We start from the raw sequence: 24819 nt of genomic DNA, 5'->3' as shown, positions 1-24819 counted from the left end.
CCGAAAAGAAATTTCCATTTATAAAATACAAAAAACAGTATTTTAAAGAAATTTTAATTAAAATAAACTCAAAAATTTTACCAAACTTTCCTGGTTTGAATTGTAAAAAAAAAAAAATGTGCAAGAAAAAAAATATGACTTCAGGACTTGAACCTGAATTAAATACGTGTAAAAACACAAAACGAATAACTCCGCCGACTTTAGCTTCTGCACCACAAACTGACTACCGCGAGGCCTTCTTAATCGCAAATTTATTCGCTTCGATTTCCTTAGTAGTGTGCCGAAAAATCTTATGAACGTCCTCAGTAGTATGGTAAACGCAGAAAATATCTGAATTCTTGGCCTAGCGTGGTAAGTAAATATAGAAACCCTCCACTCGCGTCACTCGCGTGGTAAATATCTGCAATTCCGACCTCTTCAGGAAAGTTGAATTTGAAATGACCTTATTATGAATCTATAAATTAGAACTCGAAAAAAGCTCTTTTAACATTTGCTCCTTCTCATTGCATTAACATTCTCTGGCCATAGTATATGTATTTATGTATGTATTTTGTCTTTTTTAGTAATTCATGTTAGAGTAAATAAATAATAGCTGTGTTTGTTACGCGCATATATAATATAACTGCGCTTAAATCTTGCTTACACGAAGCATTAAGCGCAGTTTTATGTGCGCTTATGAAATATTGTAATTGCGGATAAACGAACGTTTTTTTATCTGTTATGCCACGTTATGTTATCACCTGTTTTGTTATCCAGGAAAAATTTTATGTGGGCGTGTAAGTATAGTTTTTATAGAGCAATGATGCAGACCCAGTTTTTCATTTTATCAGCAATTTAATTTTGAAGTTTTGAAGAACTGATTTTTAAAAAGTTATTCTAAATACAATACTTATACTCACTCAGTGATATTAATATGGATATGAAACGAAGGAGAATTTAACTAAAAATTGCAAGAACACTACTCTTTACTTCTCGCCAGGACAAATAAGATTTTTGATAGTATCCATTGGGTGACCTTATTTTATAGAAGGAAGGTGGCGCTGGCTGATCTGTAAAATGATCGCACTTAGGTCTCTAGTGCCCATTATGTTACTAGTGGTATGTATGATATTTGGAGTCGAATTATTATCATAAAAGGAAAATTCAACTATTTTTGTGCGTTACTTTTGTACGTTTTTATAACAGCAAAAAGAGCAAAGTTGAAAGTAAACCATTTCTTTTTTTATCAGCTGGATATACATATGTATATATGTTTTCTCTTAATATTACTATCAAGGAGTGAGTAAAAGTATTTAGAACCACTTTCTGAAAATTTAGTTTTTTGAAACTTTAAGGGCTTTTAAAAATTTAATGCGAAAATGTTTTTGTATTTATAATAATTTCAGCCGAATAGCATTACTAACATATGTAAAATCTATACTTTCACGCCTCCATTAAATTTTTCCTGAATAACTTTTACTGTCGCAATCGCGAATGAGCGGTGGCGAGAATACAGGAGCTGGCGACATTTGCGAACCGCTATCGCGCTCTCAGTGAAACTGATTTGCTAACGTAATAATTGAATTTTTGTTTTAATTTTATTGTTGTATTATTTTTAATTTTTATAATTATTAATGAGCGAATTTATTTCACTACGCCGTTCTCTTTATTGTTTGTCCAATTGTTACATCAAAGCTAGAAATGTTCTCACGGATGGCGCAATTATTGTTGGGAGCCATCTATACTTTTGTGCTTTCGTACAAGTATCTGCTCAAAAATTAACAGTAAGCATCTCTCTTGGTTGATTGCGCGTTCTATCGTTCCTGAGAAAGTAACTGGTATGTACCACCAGAGAATGTTAATGCAATGAGAAGGAGCAAATGTTAAAAGAGCTTTTTTCGAGTTCTAATTTATAGATTCATAATAAGGTCATTTCAAATTCAACTTTCCTGAAGAGGTCGGAATTGCAGATATTTACCACGCGAGTGACGCGAGTGGAGGGTTTCTATATTTACTTACCACGCTAGGCCAAGAATTCAGATATTTTCTGCGTTTACCATACTACTGAGGACGTTCATAAGATTTTTCGGCACACTACTAAGGAAATCGAAGCGAATAAATTTGCGATTAAGAAGGCCTCGCGGTAGTCAGTTTGTGGTGCAGAAGCTAAAGTCGGCGGAGTTATTCGTTTTGTGTTTTTACACGTATTTAATTCAGGTTCAAGTCCTGAAGTCATATTTTTTTTCTTGCACATTTTTTTTTTTTTACAATTCAAACCAGGAAAGTTTGGTAAAATTTTTGAGTTTATTTTAATTAAAATTTCTTTAAAATACTGTTTTTTGTATTTTATAAATGGAAATTTCTTTTCGGTATAAAATAGTTCATACTGGATATGACCTGATTTTTATATAAATCAATCAAAACAGAAAATATGTACATATGTCTATAATCTATTTCATCAAATCCAAATTATATTGATGAGAAAATATCATTCTAATATCCGTCCAGAAAGCCAAACGCGCATACACAGATGCATATGCATATAATTACGCATACAAACTTTCAACTAACGCAGAATATGTGCATATAAAACTGCGAATCGAATAAATGAGTGATTTAGAAGAGAGCATTAATAATTGTATATTAGCGCAATCGTGAAAGACGTGTTGTATATGGTGTATGCAGTACATAGTCTCCTGTTTGACTCAGGTTCAAATCCTGTGCACAGTTTTTTATTCGATATTTTTATTTCATTTTTTATATTTGGTTTAATTGAAATTGATTTAAAATAGTGTATTCAGGTTTTTCTAATACCAGTTATTTAGAAATTTATTTTCTATATAACATTATTCATTTGAATTGATTTATATGTAAAACAGCCATAAAGTCAATCATATGAACATGCATTCCTATATTTAATTTCTTCAGTCAAATCTGAACTACTTACATACACATATTGATGAGAAAATATTCTAATATCCATCCAGGAAGCCTAACGCGCATACTCACATATGTGTTTAAATATATGTACAAACTACCACCATTCTAACAAACCCAGAACACAAGCTTCTGCGCACACTTGACACATGGGATATGTATACCCTATGAGCAAAAAGAACCGGGAAGGTGATGTTGACTGCTTCCTTCGATTGCCAAGGCATAGTCCACCATGAGTACCTTCCATCGGGCCAGACAGTCAATAGAGAATATTATTTATCCGTTTTGAAACCTTAGAGGGATGCTGTGTGTTGCAAACCGCCGGAAATGTGAGCAAACAATTCTCAGATTTTGCATGATGATAACGCGCCATCGCACTGATCAAAGAGAATACAAATCGGCCTGCCGGGGGTGTTTGGAGGACTGGGTTAAACGTTGGCACATGTGTGTAGCTTCAGACGGGTCATATTTTGAAGAAGATAATATAAATTTGCCTTAAATTTAACTCTGTTTTGTTTAATTTAAACATTCCCGGTACTTTCTGATCATAAGGTACATATATGCGGCTTTGCGGACAGCAATGTGTGATTCGCTGGAAGTCGCATTAACTCGCGACTGTCGCACAGTTAGAACACATATTTACATACATATAAGGGTGCATACATACATACGGAGCCGCGGCCACTCGACATGACAAAAATTTAAGATTTATCAAATATTGGCAAATAATTCCACGCGAAATATTCCAATATTGACTATTTTCGAATGGTCGCGAAAATTGGCATATGGGCGGCTCGTTTTATGAATGAAATTGAAATATGAGCTCTAACTTATGAATGAACTTTTTGTTTTGTTCTAAATTGTTCAGCGCCGTCGCTGATAGAATCATGGCCGCTGCGACTGCGTCTACGAATGTATTTTGTTTTTGTAGTCGCTAGGCTTAGATTTTAGCTTTGGGCGACATGCGCATGTGAGGTATGTGTTTTTGTTGTGTTCTAGAACATTTTAGAATGTGCGGTGGCAAAGCGGCCATGGCGTTGCGCTTGCTGTTGCTTTTGCGTCTATCAAAGTACATATCGTGTTTTTGTAAGTACAATATTAGGAATATCGACTGGTGAAAGACAAAAGTACACGGAAGCAAGAAGGGAGCGCTGTGCTCGCGCATATACATATGCATGAATGTATGAACGTGCATGGATGTAGTAACATATGAATACAATTATTTTGTAGGAAGTTTAGAAGGCAAGTAGGTATATATGTATGTATATATGCTAGGACATAATACATACATAGAGCAGAATTGTTTTTGCACTTGTTAGGAAGAAACTCGCTAGTGCGTATGTGTATTTGTCTTGTAAGAATGTGATGTGCTGTGACTTGTGTACATACATAAGTCAAGGTTATTTGGGCATACATGCATATGTACATATGTATGAAAGGAAGATGATGTTCTTGCGCTTGTGCATTATTGTTTTTCATATACAAATGTACATACCTACATATGTATGTAAATGCTGTCGAATACATAAACTATAAATTGACATACAATATAAAATAAGTGTTGATTTATCTTAAACCGTTTTTTTTTCTTAATGCAAATACCTCCTTTTGACATGTACATACATATTATGTATGTATATTGTCATGTACCATCATTTATGTACATATAGAGTATACGTTCATTTATGAAGAAATGTAATGAAAAACTTCATGAATTACTTTCAGAACTTTATTAAAATTAATTCGCGTCGCGCGCATGTACAAAACCTTGGTTCACAACGCAGGCGCAGAAATAAACGCACTGTGTATTTATCCTCCCCATGTGACTCGGCATCAATTCTCGCCGCCAATTTTTTTTTTTTTTTTAATGTGTTTTTTTTAATGTAATCGTAAAAATTTTTTAATAAATTTTATGTATCCGCTTATCATTTCAAAAGTAACAAAATGGTAAAAAAATAAGCAGTCGAAGAACTAAATGCACCGCCTATTTTTCCTCGTCACATGTTAGACTCGATTTCAATTCCCAGTGCAAACCTTTTTTTATTAATTTTTTTTTTTAAATTCGTTTTTTTTTATGTAATTAAAAAAAATTATGTAATAAATTTTACGTATTCGCTTATTATTTCAAAAAATACGAAAATAGTAAAAATTTAATTAGTTTAATGTATTTATCCTCCCCACGTGACTCGCCATCAATTCTCGGTGCAATTTTTTTTTTTTCGTTTTTAAATTTTTTTTTTTTAATGTAATCGTAAAAAAATTTTTAATAAATTTTATGTATCCGCTTATCATTTCAAAAGTAACAAAATGGTAAAAAAATAAGCAGTCGAAGAAATAAATGCACCGCCTATTTTTCCTCGTCACATGTTAGACTCGATTTCAATTCCCAGTGCAAACCTTTTTTTATTAATTTTTTTTTTTTAAATTCGTTTTTTTTTATGTAATTAAAAAAAATTATGTAATAAATTTTACGTATTCGCTTATTATTTCAAAAAGTACGAAAATAGTAAAAATTTAATTAGTTTAATGTATTTATCCTCCCCACGTGACTCGCCATCAATTCTCGGTGCAATTTTTTTTTTTTCGTTTCTAAATTTTTTTTTTAATGTAATCGTAAAAAAATTTGTAATAAATTTTATGTATCCGCTTATCATTTCAAAAGTAACAAAATGGTAAAAAAATAAGCAGTCGAAGAAATAAATGCACCGCCTATTTTTCCTCGTCACATGTTAGACTCGATTTCAATTCCCAGTGCAAACCTTTTTTTATTAATTTTATTTTTTAAAATCGTTTTTTTTTTTTAATGTAATTGACAAAAAAAATTATGTAATAAATTTTACGTATTCGCTTATTATTTCAAAAATACGAAAATAGTACAAATTTAATTGGTTTAATGTCGAGGTGAGAAATGTGTTGTGTGTTGAGGTGAAAGATGTGTGGTGTTTCTAATTTTTGTGTGGGCAAAAGTCAGTGAGGTGTCTATAAACTCGGTGTGCTAAATGAGCTTATTACAAATCTTTCAGATCTCAATTGTACTAAAAAAAGCTTACAGTAACATTTGCACCTTCTCATTGCATTAACATTCTCTGGTACCACAGCGCATGGGTGTCTGCGATTTGTCTTAAAAATACGAAACTTCACGTAGCCAGACAGAAGATAGTCGAGCTACAGGAAATTGCACGCATACCTACATGGAAAACGAACTTTCTTAGAGTCGAAAAGAATTGTATTTTAGATTTTTTACTACTTCTCTACCGGATAAAGCGCTATCACATTCTTGAAAAAAAATTGATTTGCCACTTTTTCGCTCATATTGACAATCAGATGTTTGATATGCGTTTTAATAACACGGGACACATCCAGTTAACATTTTGATTACCTAGCGATTGTTACAAACCCAACTTGTAATCCATATATATTGTAAGTACATACACCAAACTCTTTTAACACACGGAAGATACGTTACTGAGAAAAGTGTGCAAAAAAATTTTGTACCAAATACATGCCACAAAAGTCTGATGTACGACGCCATATAAAAGAATTTTAAATCTTGGGTGATAAATTTTGCACCACGTTGTACTTAACACGACTGGAAAATGTAAATTTACCACCATTGGTCAAAAATTATGCTGCTAAAAAATATAAAATAGTATCAGCCAAAACATGAAATTTATACAATTTCACTTCGTGTTTTTACACCAACGATAACGAAGGGTTAGCAACATAAAGAGTTTTCCAATAACAGGTGTTACTTTGAATAGCCCTCTATTCCGGTAGATGTCACTTTTGAAGCTGTGATTTTTTGATATTTGACAAGTAAAAATTACGCCATTAATAAAAATGGAACAATACACGCTTAAACAACGCATTAAAATTATTAAAATTCACTATAAAAATGGTGAAAATTTGGCAGAGACGGTTCGTAAAGCTCTAACATTTTTGGGTCATCGTGAAGCACCTTGTCGGACCGCAATACAGAAATTAGTGAAAAAATTCGAGCTGTTGGGATAAGTTAGTGATGTGAAGAATAAAACCCGTGCACGTTGCTCAAGAACAGCCGAAAATTGGAAATATTGCTGCTGTAGCCGACGAGTTGAAGAAAACCCAAGTTCGTCCATTCCTCGTCGTTCTTTGGAACTAGGCTTTCCACAAACGTCATTACACTGTATTTTGCATAAGGATTTGGGTCTTAAGGCTTATAAAGTCCAGTTAACACAAGAACTTAAGCCGGCCAATCATCAACAACGTCGAGTCTTTGCTGATTGAGTAGTTGAAATGCATGAAAATGATCCGGAACTCCATCGAAAAATCATCTTGAGTGATGAGGCCCATTTCCACCTCGGTAGCTTCGTCAACAAGCAAAATTGTCGGATCTAGGGCTCAGAAAATTCAATAGTGATAGTTTAAAAACCTCTCTGCCCTCAACGTGTGACTGTTTGGTGTGGTTTATGGTGCGGCGTCATTGGACCTTACTTTTTCGAAAATGAAGCTGGAGCAACAGTTACGGTTAATGGATTGCGCTATCGAGAAATGATTAACGATTTTTTATGGCCGGAATTGGATGGTATTGATCTGGACAACGTTTATTTTCAACAATAAGGCGCTACGTGCCACACAAGCAACGAAACCATTGATCTTTTACGGGAATAACACCTTTATAATGGAAAACCCTTTATAATGCTTTCGCTTCTAAGAAAAAATTCGGAAGTTGAATCTAAAAAATTTTACAATAATGCTGCGAAGGAAATTTAAATTATTGGTTTTATTTTAAAAAACCCACGCTTATGATTTCTGAAACACTAAGTGTGGAAACTCTTAGACTCATTTACTCGTTTTTAAACATAAAGATATTCTCCTCGGCTTTCAAACACTTCCTCTCAATAATACCTTGAGCGAGCCTAGACGATAATGTTATACTAAACTAGCGTACCCTCGCCCGCTTCGCTAGGCGATAAATTCAATGATTTGCTGAAAGAGAATAAAATTAATACGAAACAAAGCAAATTCTTTGATACAATTTCATTCGAACTTTATTGTAACACTTTTTGGTAGACAACGTGTTTAGTTTTTCCATCTTTCGCGTAAATGAATAATGACGATGGTTTGCCTACTCGTGAGCAAGCTACATACAATTGTCCATGAGAAAAAAATTGGGTATTCTAAATTAATACCGCACATTTGCAGAGACTGTCCTTGCGCCTTATTAATTGTCATAGCGAAGGCAAGGCGAATAGGGAACTGCAAACGTTTGAAATCGAATGGTAAATCCGTCGGAATCAGTGCAATTCTGGGTATCAAAACGTCTTCTCCTTTGTACTTCCCTTTCAAAATTATTGCTTCGATAGCGTTACCCATTAGCTTCTTCACATCGAGTCTGGTACCGTTGCAAAGTCGTGGCACATTAATGTTGCGCAGCATAATAATCGATGCTCCAATTTTTAATCGTAAATTATGAGGTGGTAGGCCTGGCAAATCGAGTGAGTTTAAGAATTCAGTTGGATAATCTACAACATCATCTTGATGAGTAATAGTGTCCATTGACTTACTTATATGCAACTATGTCACCAGGTATTTGATCCAAAATAGCTGCATTTATATCATTGACGTCCTTATTTTTCCCAGCTAAAATTGCTCTTTCGCTGAGCCAATCATGGTTTTTGTAATGTTGAACCATGTTTGGAAATACACTCTGTATCAATGCTTCTTTAGACTGTGCAAAAGTGCAGAAATTGTTAGGCAATGTAATCATTCCTGTTGGGTCGACAGACATTTGGCCATTTCCGATTTTCAGTAATTGGTGTGAAAATTCAGCTGCTGGCGGATCATTCTGTAGTTGAACACGTATAGTATGTTTGTAGCAAGTGTAAGCGTGTTTACATGTCTCCATAAATACGATGATTTTAATGTTTGCCTGAAATCTCCAGCCAATAAAATCATGGCACCTCGAAAGACTGTTTGGCTTCCTCGTAGATCTTTCAAAGTTCTATCAAGTGCTTCCAATGGTTTCTTGTGTGCCATAGTACACTCGTCCCATACGATAAGCATTACATACTTTAAGACCTTTTGCCATTCCAGATGTTTTCGAAATATTACATGCTGGTGTTTCATTTGCCTGCATATTCAAAGGCAACTTTAATGCAGAATGTGCTGTGCGACCGCCTTCCAGTAATGTAGCCGCAATTCCGGAAGAAGCGAATGCCAATGCAACGTTATTATCTGATCGAATTGTTGCTAATATCAATGAAATCAAAAAGGTCTTTCCTGTTCCCCCAGGAGCATCCAAGAAAAACAATCCACCAGTTCCATGGCTAACATTATTCATGATTGTATCATAAACATGTTGCTGTTGGTCATTCAATTTCGTTAAATTTGATGTTACAAATGTGTTTAGTTCATTACAATCATAATGGTATTCACGCTCCAGTTCTCGATTGAGAACTTCGGATTGTGTTTTCGTTTTGTGATGAACAATTTCCGTCTTTGACTCGTTGTTCGTTGAATTTTCGTCTGAAACAACAATCACATTGTCCTCATCGATCTGAATTCCCATGTCTTCAAACACGCTCATATCGTTGGAGTTATCTGAATTTTGGTAAATAAATCCACAATTTTATTTAAATCTGCCATTCCGAAAATGTAATGTTATTTTTTTCAATTCGTATCAATCCGGGAACAATGTATTCTATTGTAGTCTTATCGATGTGAATACCCAAAGAAAACTGTCAACACACAAGGCCTATAGATTTACGGGGTCTGCTTGAAACTGCAAAAACAAAAAAAAAAAAACAAATTTTTTCTGCCACATCACATGGGGAAAGGTATAAAGTGGTGTGCTCTGGTGTGCGGTATTCGTAAACAAACCGTTTGAACATTTCCTTTGTTCTTACAAAATGTATATATCGTTTGACGTAAACCCAAAAACAGCGTCTGCCTAATTCTCTGTGAGGCGAATAACTGTTTTCTTGTCTGGCAAACCTTGGTAAATCTATTATCCTTGGTCAACACACTTGTTGCTCTCACAAATGAACTGCACACAAAACACAAATCAGTAGTTCGGCGTTCGTGTATGTGTACTGAAGCATTTCTCTTCATAAAGAGCGTACAAACCTTTGTGTTTATGTTTACTCTCCGTCGAAAAAAATTTGCAACTTAGCAACACGACACAAATCGTTTCACAGTAACGAAAAATCGAATATTTATTCAAAAAAAGTTGTACACATAAAATGAATGTTAATTCGAAACTTAATCTGAGAATCGAGCAAGTTCTGCGGCAATTTTCACTAAAAACACAATCTGTACAATATTTTGATTTTTTCTTTTTTTTATATGAAGAAAATATTAAAAAGAAATTTTTTTTTGCTAAAAACCTTCCCCTAGTGGATCCCTATAATATGAAAAAGGAACGAAACGAACAAATACTTTGCAATATGAAGTCCGATGAAAAGCGAAAAACAAATCTCGAAGCTATTGAATTGTGCCAAAAAGATTCATGCGATTAAAGTAGCCTGAAGCCCGATATCTTTAAACAACCTGAAATCACTTATTGTACCTTAAATCACTCTGTACCAAATCGCATTTTTTAAGTAATTATAAAGAATGACCATATACCATATGAAATAAAACAAATAACAGTTAACAACCAAAACGCCTTTTTGACTTAACATTTTTGAGGTAAAAAAAAAACTCTATGAGTATTTTACAACTACCATTCTTTGGACGACTCTAAAAGGAAATTTTACACAAAAAAAAAACTTGGTCGTAATCTAGTGTGAGAGGGAGAGAGAGAGAGAGAGAGAGAAAGTGTGTATTTAAGAAGTACGATGCACAGCACAAGAGCAGATCAATGGGGCATCGCATCTGTATACCTATAGAGCAGGGTCGGTAAAGCTTGCGCTTGTGAGCAGTACACTCAATACACGTATTCTTACGCTCTTCAAATCAGTCGTTATTCTAAACCTAATTCCTGTGATACAGTAGACATACATATTTGGATATATGAATAAAATGATTGAAAAAGTCCCAAAAGTATAAATCTAAATTAATTTAAATTACTTAGTATTTAGTTTAGTTTAATATTAATTTTTAATTTTTGGCGCATTTGGTTTTTGACGCACTGGTTTACTCTTTTTACTTTTCACTGGGCAGAGCGCTTACTCTGTGCTCACCAACACACTCGTAACAACACTTTGCCGACCTCTGTTATAGAGGTGGAAAGAATTTTCGAAAAATTTGCTGAAAACAACTGATGAGTCGGAATCAAATTCTTTTCATATCTTTGTTTAATCCCTTCTGATTTGGATTTGGTTTTTTTTATTAAAAAAAAACATTTTATTTTTTGCTTATTATTAATTTTTTCCAGAGCAGTAAGAGAATTTTATACAATCTTCCAACGTTTTGTACCGTTCCCCTTTTCAATACTATTATGAAGTATTATATTTGATGTGCCCTAACCACTAAGCTCGATGCCCGTTATTGTTCAAATGCGGTGTATCAAAATTTGCACTAACTGAGTAACCCAATACTAACACTAATAAAAAATCCAAGTTCGTCCTGCACTCCGCCTCTCGCCATATTCGTGACATAATTATTTAAAATTTTATAGCATTGCCTGCATTACTCGCTACTATAGGTCATTTTATTATACATATTATATAATAAATAATTATTTATATACAAAAAATTAAATATGTCACATATCGCACCCTAAATACAAAAGGGTCACAACTCAAAATTTTCCACACTCGAGCTTGACTTGTTTACAGTAGCACAGACAACAAACTATGTTACATATCACGCTGAAATTTGCCATGCAAGTTTATAACAGTCCTACCAAAAAACAAAAAATTTATTTTTGCCATATGTCATCCGCGGACCGTTTTATTGATAACGTCTCGTTCATATTTGAGCAGAAGCTACATTTTGAGTTGTGACCCTTTTGTATTTAGGGTGCGATATGTTTGTAATTCCTACACAAATACATGTAACATGCTTCCACTGCTATTTTCTCTTAAAATTATTAATAAAAAAGACGCTACTAAATTATCAATTTTCTCTTTTTTCACTTGCTAATCTAAATCTTTTTCAGTATCAGCTATTCTTCGGTCGAACTTAAGCAAAAACATTTTACACGACATAACTATCAAAATCATTTTAGCTCATCTTGCATATGCTTAGCATAAATAAATTCTCAACTGCACCAAATAACAGCGTGAACTAAGAAGGGCTTGTGAAAGAAATCGACAAGTTTCAATTTTCGCTTAAAGAACGTATAAACACATACATATAAATATCTATGAAAAACCAACAAGCAAAAAATTAGATTTATTTTCAGCCAGGTAGCATATTCGTACCTTTCAAACTTAACTTAAATGTTATCTCTATACTAGCATATTTAGTTAAAATGCTAACCTTACTTACGTACAAACTTACATACATACCTACATATATCAAAATGAGGTTGACGTTGTGTTAAACACAAAGTAAGCAAATAAAAGTTTACATATTTCCGAAATTTAAGGTGAAATACAAATACCCTGTATGCATATGCATCATTTTAAAAACTGAAATTAAAAATTAATACCCACATTTAATGTACTAGAAAAAAGGGAATCTAATTCAATTTAAACCTTGTATTTACTTATACATATTAACATTTACAGGAATTACAAACTACAAACCATTAGCAAATTTTCAGCAAAATATATTAATGTATTTACATATTTAATATTATATGTTGATGTTCACAAAGGAATCTCGATGTTTTATTAAACAAGTATACCTATATATAAGTGAATTGGGGCAAAAAGCCCAAAAGTATACATGCATACATACACACATATAATACATCCAAATGTAGGTGAATTAGTAGGTGTACGTAGTGTTTAGCTCAGTACAAAATAGTGAAAGTGACTAAAGTAAAGCCAATTATTAATATAATATTTTTTGTAACTTTCAAAAAGTTTAGTAGACTTGTCGTGGTAGCTTCGTTCTATCAATATTACATGCATTGGTTTTTCTATGAATTTTTTTGGCGAATTTTCGTAGAGAAATGAGCCGGAAGAGAATCTTTTCTGTTTCAGACGCTCTCGTTTGCCGCCGAAAACAATGGAGTCTCTGAGGCAAAAGTAGAGGAAATTTGCCAAATCACAGGACAGTTTGAACTCTAACGATGGTGGTGACATCCCCCTTATTCAGAGGGTAAACAACTCGTGTTCACTTTCGATCCCATTACGGGTTTACTCCAATTTCACCAGCTTGCATAAACGTATATTTCGAAATACATATATTATATAAGGGTGAGATTTATGGTAAAACACCATCTCCTACTCTGTTAATAAGCTTGTAGCTCTCCGTCTGCGCTGACAATGAAGTGTTACAGGTTTTAATTATTCTAAATAATAGCGCACTTCTCAATTAGGTGCAAATAAACTGGTATCATGGCGTCTACAAATTACAATGACTATACAACAACTAAATGTGAAGTGTGTAGAAAAGTATTTGTCTTCATAATTTGCAAACGCCTGTCTATTTGCAAGTAATTGTGAATTTTCGTAGTATTTTATTACTTGAATTTAAACAAATTAAGTTCCAAGCCAATCGAGAAAGTCAAGAAATGGATTGCTCATTTTAATTTTGGAGCACTTATTACCCGTCTCTCTCAACCTCTTTTCACTGCACATGTACATATATAAAGTACTTTATAAATTGAGAGACTACTACTAATACTGGACAGACGTAGATTGCACTTTACTTAGGCTTTTATTTTTCAAATATTTTTCTATTGGTTCTTCTAAAAACACCAGAATGTTTAAATTTTCAAGTTTGGTTTTCTTCTCAGTTTGCTATTTATAGTACCTTATAACATATATTTTTCATATATTTGATCATAAATTTATGAAAAAGTACTAATTTTTCGGGAACTAAAAATGTATTTTAGAAAATTCTCAAAAAAAAAAAAAAATACTCAAACATATGTATTATTATATCTGAGAGATCGTAGAGTTATCTTATGATTCCATGTTAACCCAGTCCCAAAGGGATAACTGTCGAAATTCTTTTGAAAGTCTAGATCCTCTCGTATCTGCCTGCCAGTCTCCCTTAAGAATTTAAAAATGATGTTTCCTAGGCCTTTCATTACAACTTTTACTTTTCTTATACTGCTGTTAGGGCATCAAGTACTGTTGCATCTCATTCACATCTACTCAATGAAGTGCAAAGTTTTATTTCAGACACATATGCATTAGGGCGGGTCAATTTGTTCTTAAGAAATATAAGCGGCTTTGTTTCGGCGATAGAAGTATTTTACTGGGAATTCTGAACAAAAACGTACCTGGAAGCATAGCTCTAAAATGTATTTCGACACTTCTTAATTTTAAGTTATTAATCCTTAATAATTATTTTTATTTGTTGCAGTTTTTTGGGAGAAAATCTACGTTTATGGTTTTTGGGCGGGCACAAGAAACTCAGTTTTTATGTCTGTTTTGCTTTCCGGTAGGGAGCGTAACATTGCAAAGTTTAGTTAATTTTACTACTTTTAATGGAAAATATCGATTTTCCCTACATTCAAAAATAAAAAAAAAAACAAAGACAAAAAAACTATTTATTGCAATTATTTCATTTCAAATATAAAAAATATGTCAAACCTAAAAGTATTTGATGATAAAAAAGCAATAAAATTTTCCAAAAAAATTGGTTAATTATATTTTTAACTGTGTGACACAAACATCTTTCAAATCTCAGGTTTTGTCAAATAAAAAATCTACATGCTCCGAATTTTAATTAGCCCTCAAAATCTAGATTCAGTGCCGAAAATCCAATTTTTCATAAATTCAAGAATACATTTGTCAGTAACTTTGTATTTATTTCTTCTTCTTCTTCTTAATTGGCGCGATAACCGCTTACGCGATTTTGGCCGAGATTACCACGAGCTGATACCGCATCGAATACTTTCAAAGCCGGAGCGTTTGTATCCATTCGGACGACATGACCCAGCCAACGAAGCCGCTGGATCTTTATTCGCTGCGCTATGTCTATGTCGTCGTAAAGCTCATACAGCTCATCGTTCCATCGTCTACGATATTCGCCGTTGCCAACGTGCAAAGGTCCAAAAATCTTACGCAGAATCTTTCTCTCGAACACTCCAAGCGTCGCTTCATCGGATGTTGTCATCGTCCAAGCTTCTGCGCCATACGTTAGGACGGGAGAGAGAGAGACTTTACTGCTCAATTGCCTACTTAGTCCAAAGTAGCACTTGTTGGCAAGAGAGATTCTACGTTGGATTTCATGGCTGACATTGTTATCGGTGTTAATGCTGGTTCCTAAATACACGAAGTCTTTTACAACCTCAAAATTATAACTGTCAAAAGTGACGTGGGTGCCGATACGTGAGTGCGCCGACTGTTTGTTTTTGAAGACAGGAGGTACTTCATTTTGTCCTCGTTCACCACCAAACCCATTCGCTTTGCCTCTTTATCCAGTTTGGAGAAGGCAGAACTAACAGCGCGGTTGTTAAGGCCGATGATGTCAATATCATCGGCATACGCCAGCAATTGTACGCTCTTATAAAAAATTGTGCCTGGGCGATTAAGTTCTGCGGCTCGTACGATGCTCTCCAACATCAGGTTAAAGAAGTCACACGACAGCGAGTCACCCTGTCTGAAAGCTCGTTTGGTATCAAACGGCTCGGAGAGGTCCTTCCCAATTCTGACGGCGCTGCTGGTGTTGAGCAACGTCATCTTACATAGCCGTATTAGTTTTGCGGGGATACCAAATTTAGACATAGCGGCATACAGGTAACTCCTTTCCGTACTGTCGAATGCAGCTTTGAAGTCGACGAAAAGATGGTGTGTGTCGATTCTCCTTTCATGGGTCTTTTCCAAGATTTGGCGTATTGTGAATATTTGGTCGATGGTAGACTTTCCAGGTCTGAAGCAACACTGATAAGGTCCAATCAGTTGGTTGGCGGTGGGCTTCAGCCTTTCACACAATACGCTCGCTAGAACCTTATAGGCGATATTTAGAAGACTAATCCCGCGGTAACTGGCACAAATTGCAGGATCGCCCTTCTTATGGATTGGGCAGAGCACACTTAAATTCCAATCGGCAGGCATGCTTTCATCCGACCATATTCTGCATAGGAGCTGATGCATGCACCTTACCAGCTCCTCGCCGCCATGTTTGAATAGCTCAGCCGGTAGTCCGTCGGTGCCCGCGGCTTTGTTGTTCTTTAGCCGTGATATTGCTATTCTCACCTCGTCATGGTCGGGTAACGGAACGACAATTCCGTCGTCAACGATTGGGGTATCGGGATCTTCACATTCTCTATGACATGCGCAGCTGTCACCGTTTAACAGGTTCGAGAAGTGTTCCTTCCATAATTTAAGATTGCTCTGTACGTCAGTCACCAGATCGCCGTCTTTGTTCTTACAGGACAACGCCCCGGTCTTAAAACCTTCTGTAAGCCGCCGAACTTTCTGGTAAATTTTCGGGCGCTCTATAGGCGGCATCCCTTCTTTCTGCGGCAGCATGACATTCCTCGTCGTACCAATTGTTTTTTCGGGCTCGCCGGAATCCGATTTCTTCTTCGGCGGCGGTACGTAGGGAATGAGAAATGTTGCTCCATTGCTCGCGCATGCCGGTTTGTTGGGTAGTGCTCTCCGAGAGCAGGAGTGAGAGTCGAGTGGCGAATCTTCTGGCTGTCTGTTGTGATTGCAGCTTTTCGATGTCGAACATTCTTTGCGTAGGTAGATATACGTTTTTTGCTGCACAGAGGCGGGTGCGCAGCTTGGCTGTAACAAGGTAATGATCCGAGTCGATGTTGGGTCCTCGGATCGTGCGTACATCTAATACACTAGAAGCGTGTCTTCCATCTATCACAACATGATCGATCTGGTTTCGCGTTTTTCGATCAGGAGACAGCCAGGTAGCTTGGTGTATCTTTTTATGCTGGAATCTGGTGCTGTAGACTACCATGTTTCGGGCCCCGGCGAAGTCGATCAGCCTCTGTCCGTTACCGGATGTTTCGTTGTGCAGGCTGAATTTTCCGACTGTGGGACCAAAAATTCCCTCCTTGCCCACCCTGGCGTTGAAGTCGCCAAGCACGATTTTTATGTCGTGGCGGGGGCAGCGCTCATAGGAACGTTCCAAGCGCTCATAGAAGGAATCTTTGGTCGCATCGTCCTTCTCTTCCGTCGGGGCGTGGGCGCAAATTAGCGAGATGTTAAAAAATCGCGCTTTGATGCGGATTATTGCGAGACGCTCGTCCACCGGAGTGAACGACAGTACTTGGCGACGAAGTCTCTCTCTCACAACAAATCCGACACCGAATTTGTGCTCCTTTACATGACAGCTGTAGTAGACGTCGCAAGGTCCTATGGTTTTCTTACCTTGCCCCGTCCATCGCATCTCTTGGATGGCAGTGATGTCAGCCTTTACTCTCACGAGGACATCAACCAGCCGGGTAGAGGCACCTTCCCCATTAAGGGACCGGACATTCCAGGTGCATGCCCTCAAATCATATTCCTTATTTCGTTTGCAGGGGTCGTCATCAGTAAAGGCAGTTCTCATCCGAGGCTTTGCAATTCTTTTCATTGGGGGGGGGATTTTTAAGTGGGTCCCAAACCCAGCGCACAACCAGCTATCCTGGAATGCTTCGCCTTCTCACGTTAGCTCACTCCCGAACGGGTGTTCGGAAACTACCCAGAGGATACGTGGGCTAATCCCGACCGTTGTGAGCTGCTTGAACCATATGTAGAAGAATTGTCCTGGCCACTCCCAAGTGAATGGCGATCAGTAACTTTCCCCACTTGCGTGGACTTCTACACATGGAACCATCCTCCATTTGTTTTTATTACTTGGTAAAAAAGTTATATATGTCTCTCATTTATAATTTGTGAATATTTTTTCACTTAAAATACTTCTTTTCGCCAAGCGTCAGCAAGGGCGAATAGATGACGCAACTGGTATAAATTAACATATATTGGCAACGCAGGAATTACATGTGCTTGTAAGATGTGAGTTATACCAGTCTAATGAGGTACAACATTATTCGCTAGCGGCGAATCTTACTCGATAACTTTGTTGTTGCTTTCGCATGCAAATTTTCGTTAAGTTAATCGAGCATGGAGAATGCGGAAATGGCGAATAGAAGAGGCCTTATTTTAAATTACTATTTTATATAAGTTAACACATCCGGTCAGACAAAGTCAACGACTGCAGTTCTGCACGATCAACAAAGCTGCAACAATGTTTAATGCCAATTATGCCAAACTCCACAATACGTTGCCGTCAACATTCCATGCGCCGTCGCGACGTTGAAACATAATCCATTCAGGATAATCGCTGACACAGCGATTATAGGTCAGGGCTAGCTTATGTTAAGAATATTTTGTCATTTATATTTCAGTACGGATTTGACCAATAAAGGAACAAGTAATAATTCTATTTCGCTGATTTAACTTCGTGCAGAGATCACAAGTGAACAGTTCGAGCATATTAATTATTAACTGGCGCCCAACTGGCAGAACCTGCTCATCAAAGAAATCTCAAGCAAGGAGGCAACATCGTTGGATCGACATCGTTGGACTTGCAGACGGGATAAACAGACGAAAAAGGAGAGCTACAATAACATATAAAAACCATAGTTTTAAAGAAATGTGAGTAGAGTGCTTATTTAAAGTAAATAAATACAAAAATTTAAACAAAAAGTGTTTGTAAAGTGTCTTTGCGACGGAAAATTTTTGAATTAAATTGAAAATCTTATGAGTAAAGAAGAGGTATATGACCTAGAAATAGAGGAACTAATAAAAGATATAAAAAACAAACTAGTGCCGGAACAAACAAAAAATAAAATGGCAGTGAGTGAAGAAAATCTGAAAGCGCTGCTCGAGTATGCAGTAAACAGTGCATTAGAAAATCAAGCGCAATTATTTGAAAGAAAAATGGAGGAAATGAGAAACGAGTTTAGAAACGCAACAGTGTCCGTACCCGAGGTTGAAGTGTTTAAAGATGCAGAAATTATTGTAGGTATTAAATGTGACGAAACACTGGACATAATAAAATCAGTACCAGACTTTGAGGGAAAAATCGAGACTTATGTTTCGTGGCGGAAAGCCGCACACACTGCATATAAAATCTTTGAAAATTATGTAGGAAGCTCAAAGCATTATCAGGCGCTGGGTATAATTAGGAATAAAATCAAAGGCCCTGCTGATATGGTATTGTCGTCATACGACACACCACTAAATTTTAAAGCAATTATCAATAGACTTGACTTTACATACGCCGATAAACGCCCCATCTATATAATCGAGCAAGAGTTGTCCGTTCTACGTCAGGGAACCCTGACAATAACCCAATATTATGAGGAAATTGAAAAGAAATTAACATTACTCATAAACAAAACAATTATGACCTACGATTCTACTTTGGCTGCTTCTCTAAACGAAAAATACAGAGCAGATGCATTGAGAGTCTTCATTTCAGGCACAAAGAAATCTCTCAGTGACATTCTATTTTCAGCAAGGCCAAAAGATTTGCCATCAGCACTGGCACTTGCACAGGAAGTTGAATCTAATCATGAACGCTTCCAATTCGCTAGTAGTTTTGCTAGGAATAATGAAGAAAGAGCTCAGCGTCAGGAACTGAGACAGCAAAGGCAGCCCACTGTAGAAAGTACCCCAAACCAAGTAAAAACTCCATTTTACAAACAAAAAACCCAAAACAATAGCCCGAATATAAAACAAGAACCACCACAACCTATGGACGTTGACACTTCATCTCGGTTTAGGCAAACAACTCAATACCCAAACCAAGGTGGTTCCTACCAAAATCAGGTGTCAAAAAGAGCAAGTAGTGGAACAGCTAGAACTACCGGTCCCAAACAACAGAGAATTAATCATCTCTCACAAGATGAAAATTCTGAAGGTCAATCGGAACAAGAGTACCAAGCAGTAGCGAGACCAAGAGGTCAATTTTTTAGAAATTGCTCCCTGTTACCGTTTGTAGAGCGGACGATAACAGGTAGACAGATTAAATTACTTATAGACACAGGCGCTTCAAAAAACTATATAAAACCAATCCCGGAACTTAAAAATGTAACTAAAGTTAAAGAAAAATTTTTAGTTAAGTCACTTCATGGCTTTAACGCCGTTCAAGAGAAATGTCTTATGCACCTTTTTAATACAACAACCACATTTTTTTTACTTCCCAGTTTATCAAGCTTTGATGGAATAATAGGAGTTGATTTTTAAAAAAAAATTAACGCAAATCTAGATTTGAAAAATAACGTCTTAAAAACAAAAAATGGATCTGAAATAATTCAATATAAAAAAAGCCCAAATGTTAACTTTACCGAAGTAGAAAATATAAAAGTTCCGCAAGAAATTGAAAAAGAATTTAAGAAAATGTTACAAGAAAAAATAAATGTTTTCGCTGACCCTAACGAATCTCTTCCTTACAACACAAATATTATCGCTACAATTCGAACAGAAGACGAAAAAGCAGTGTTCTCTAGACTTTACCCATACCCATTAGGAGTATCAGAGTTTGTCAATAACGAAATTAATGACATGCTGAGAAACAATATTATCAGACCATCTAATTCACCGTATAATAATCCGGTGTGGGTAGTAGATAAAAAGGGTCTAGACGAACAAGGAAATAGGAAAAAACGCCTTGTAATTGACTTTAGGAAACTTAATTCAAAAACTGTTGATGACAAATACCCTATACCGAACATTGTAGCTATTCTCTCAAACCTTGGTAAAGCCAAATATTTCACGACACTCGATCTGAAATCAGGATTTCATCAAATACTTCTTGCAGAAAAAGATAGAGAAAAAACTGCATTTTCTGTAGGAAATGGGAAGTATGAATTTTGCAGACTTCCCTTTGGTTTGAAGAATGCCCCCGGAATTTTCCAACGAGCAATTGACGACGTACTTAGAGAACAGATTGGGAAGTCATGCTACGTCTACGTGGATGACGTGATCATATTCTCTGAAAATATGCAAAATCATGTTCACCACATCGCCTGGGTACTAGATAAATTGTATAACGCTAACATGAGGGTATCACGGGAAAAATCTCACTTTTTTAAAGAAAAGGTCGAGTATCTTGGATTTGTGGTCTCCCGCGGCGGTATAACAACTAATCCCAGCAAAGTTGAAGCACTTAGCAAATTTCAACAGCCTACCAACCTGTTCCAAGTTAGATCATTCCTTGGTCTAGCGAGCTATTACAGATGCTTTATAAAAAATTTTGCATCTATAGCCAAACCATTGACAGACATGCTAAAGGGTGATAATGGTAAAACAAGTGCAGGACAATCGAAAAAAATTCCTGTTAACCTTGATGAAAAGCAGATAGCCACCTTCGAGAAATTAAAGAATATCTTAAGCTCCGAAGATGTAATGCTCCTATACCCTGATTACCAGAAGCCATTCGATTTGACGACAGATGCTTCGTCCTCTGGCTTAGGCGCCGTTTTGTCACAAAACAAGAAGCCGATAACCATGATTTCCAGGACTTTAAGAGACAACGAATTAAATTTCGCCACAAATGAACGTGAGCTACTTGCAATAGTGTGGGCCCTAAAATCCCTAAGAAACTATTTGTACGGTGTAAAAAATTTAAGTATTTATACCGATCATCAGCCACTAACATTTGCAGTCTCAGACAAAAACACTAATGCAAAAATTAAGAGATGGAAATCCTTTATCGATGAGCACAACGCTCAAATTTTCTACAAGCCCGGTAAAGAAAATTTTGTCGCCGATGCTCTATCAAGACAAAACCTTTGCGCTCTCGAAGAAGATGCTCCATCATACACTTTTCGAATAGAGAAAACTTAATAGAAAAAGTGTGTGATGCGGTTAAAAAAGAAGTAGTGAATGCAATCAAATGCGACCTGCCGATACTAGCATTTATACAAAACAAGCTAGTTGAGACTTTCCCTTCAACCAAATTTTGTCACTCAAATAAACTGGTCATCGATGTTCATGATAGGAATGAGCAAAAAGAAATCATAGTCGCAGAACATGGCAGAGCACATAGAGCAGCGCAAGAGAATATAAAACAAATTCTCCAAGACTATTTTTTCCCAAAAATGACCCGTCTAGCAAACGAAGTAGTTGCAAATTGTAAGACTTGCAGCAAAGGAAAATATGACCGACACCCACAAAAACAGTACATTGGCGAAACGCCAGTCCCTAATCAAGTAGGAGAAATTCTCCATATTGACATTTTTTCTACAGATAAAAAATATTTTCTAACCTGTATTGATAAATTTTCTAAATTTGCCATTGTTCAGCCCATAGCTTCCAGAACGATAATAGATATTGAGTCCTCCATCTTACAGCTCATGAATTTCTACCCTAATACTAAAATTATCTACTGCGATAACGAACCATCACTGAATTCAGGAACAATAAGGTCTCTTTTAAAAAACCGGTTTAATGTTGATATTGTAAATTCGCCACCACTACATAGTACTTCAAATGGACAGGTAGAAAGATTTCACAGTACTCTTGCAGAAATTGCCAGATGCTTGAAATTAGAAAAACAATTAAATGACACTACTGATATTATACTTCAGGCAACAATAGAATACAATAAATCAATTCACTCAGTCGTTAATAAAAAACCAATCGACATAATTCATGCATCCCCACCAGAATTCGAAGCAGAAATAAGAGAAAAAATATCTAAAGCGCAAGATCTGCTACTGAAAAGACAAAACGCGGACAGAAGAAATAGAACTTTTCAAAAAGGCGACAAGGTACTTATGAAATTAAATAAAAGACTTGGTAACAAGCTAACTCCTTTGTTTGAGGAAGTCATTGTGGAAGCCGATTTGGGGTCAACGGTTCTTATAAAGGGGAGGGAGGCACACAAGGATAACATAAGATAAGAAAAAAATAATTATCCTTCCAGTACTTATTCTGCTCTGTATCTTATCTTTACTAGGGTTTGGATTCTTCGCCTTCTACTTCTAGTAGCAGCAGCAGCTGGAAAGATTATCAATTACTCGAACTCGGACTATATTCCCATCATGGACGGAAACGTAGTTATTTGGGAAAATTTTAAAATTTTAAGACATTCTTCTAATCTCACAATGTACTCGGAAATTGCCGAGGAAACTAATTCACTTATGAAACATTTCCCACAGTCTCATATGAGACAAATTCTTGAATCAGATTTAGGTCATATTAGGACACTGCTAGAAACGGTTAATATTCACCATAGGCAAGCTAGGAGTATAAATATTTTAGGAACAGCTTTAAAGATAGTAGCAGGAACTCCTGACTTTGATGACTTCGAAAATCTGAAATTTCACCAGCAAAAACTAACTGACTCAATTGAACAACAGGCAGTTATAAATACAAAAGTACAAGAAAAAATTAATAACTTAACAGAATCCGTAAATAAAATAATTAGATTTGCAAAAGAGAAACAGATCGATACAGGAAACCTCTATCAAGCATTACTCACAAGAAATAGAATTATAATCTCTGAACTCGAAACATTAATGTTGTATATTACACTCGCAAAGATTCAAATTATAAACCCAACAATTCTTGACTCTAATGACCTAAGTCAAATTTTAAATGAGCACTCTACAAATTTAACTATAACAGATTTAATTGAAATAGCCTATGTAAAAGTCTTTTTAGATCATAATTTTGTACACTTTCTTATCAAGTACCCAAATCCTAGCGTAATATGTAAGAAAATAACCATATGCAATCAGCTGAAATCAACAACTTGTGCGCAGCAACTACATTCTGGAGGTATAGCACACTGTAAGACTCGTCCCAGCCACCTGCAGCCGCTGATGGTAATTGACGATGGTATCATCGTTATCAACGAAGCTAGAGCTACAATACAGATGAATAGCAACACGGATAGAGTCATCCACGGCACACACTTGCTGACGTTTGATGAGGAAATCTACGTGAATGGGTCTCTCTTTGAAAATACCAAAAACATACTCAGGCGTCATCCAGGCCCAGCAATATCGGCAACCCTAAACATAACTGGCCACCGAGAGATTTTAAGCATGCCCTATCTTCAGAGGCTGAACTTTGAGAATCTTCAATATATTGGAAACATCGAAAAAAAACTGTCAATATGGCCTATGATGTTTGCAGCATCTCTTGTCACTCTGATCATCGGTCTCGTCGTCTTCAAGGTTCATCAAAAATGCAAAGAGAATAAACAACAAATCTCGATACGAGCTGTCATCGACACTTTGAGGAAAACCGAGGACGGCCTTCAAACTAGTGAGGGAGGAGTTAACACATCCGGTCAGACAAAGTCAACGACTGCAGTTCTGCACGATCAGCAAAGCTGCAACAATGTTTAATGCCAATTATGCCAAACTCCACAATACGTTGCCGTCAACATTCCATGCGCCGTCGCGACGTTGAAACATAATCCATTCAGCATAATCGCTGACACAGCGATTATAGGTCAGGGCTAGCTTATGTTAAGAATATTTTGTCATTTATATTTCAGTACGGATTTGACCAATAAACGAACAAGTAATAATTCTATTTCGCTGATTTAACTTCGTGCAGAGATCACAAGTGAACAGTCCGAGTATATTAATTATTAACTTATATCAGTGTGTATAAAGATTATATGCGAAAAAACTACTTTCAATTTTATTTCCAGCGAGTTAAATCCTCAGAGGGTATTTGACTATTTTATTTTATCATAAAATATGTTACATTTACCTTCAGCGTCAAAATAAAATGTACACCAGATATTGTTAAGTTTTGACTATGTGTTTACATATTTTATAATTTCAAGTATTTCTTTATAAAAATATGGTTCGTACCAAAATAAAACCCATATAAACTAATGTTTCGAACTTAACACAAAATTTATAAAACTTCTGCA

At 36.0% G+C, this 24819-nt stretch overlaps 1 protein-coding gene across 1 annotated transcript in view; it reads left to right on the top strand.

The window, feature by feature from the left end:
- Window positions 1–12877, top strand: part of LOC129241974 (uncharacterized) — a 109097-nt gene extending 96220 nt beyond the window's left edge. The window contains exon 12 of the mRNA XM_054878521.1: window positions 12002–12877. Within this exon, the coding sequence (XP_054734496.1) occupies window positions 12002–12028 (27 nt within the window). The 3' untranslated portion in view covers window positions 12029–12877. The remainder of the gene's footprint in view (window positions 1–12001) is intronic.
- Window positions 12878–24819: the final 11942 nt, after the last annotated feature.

Source organism: Anastrepha obliqua, chromosome 3 (genome assembly GCF_027943255.1).
Source record: "Anastrepha obliqua isolate idAnaObli1 chromosome 3, idAnaObli1_1.0, whole genome shotgun sequence".
In the NCBI taxonomy this organism is placed as follows: Eukaryota; Metazoa; Arthropoda; class Insecta; order Diptera; family Tephritidae; genus Anastrepha; species Anastrepha obliqua.
Note: the sequence above shows the minus strand (reverse complement) of the source record. Positions and strands in the feature narration are given on the sequence as shown.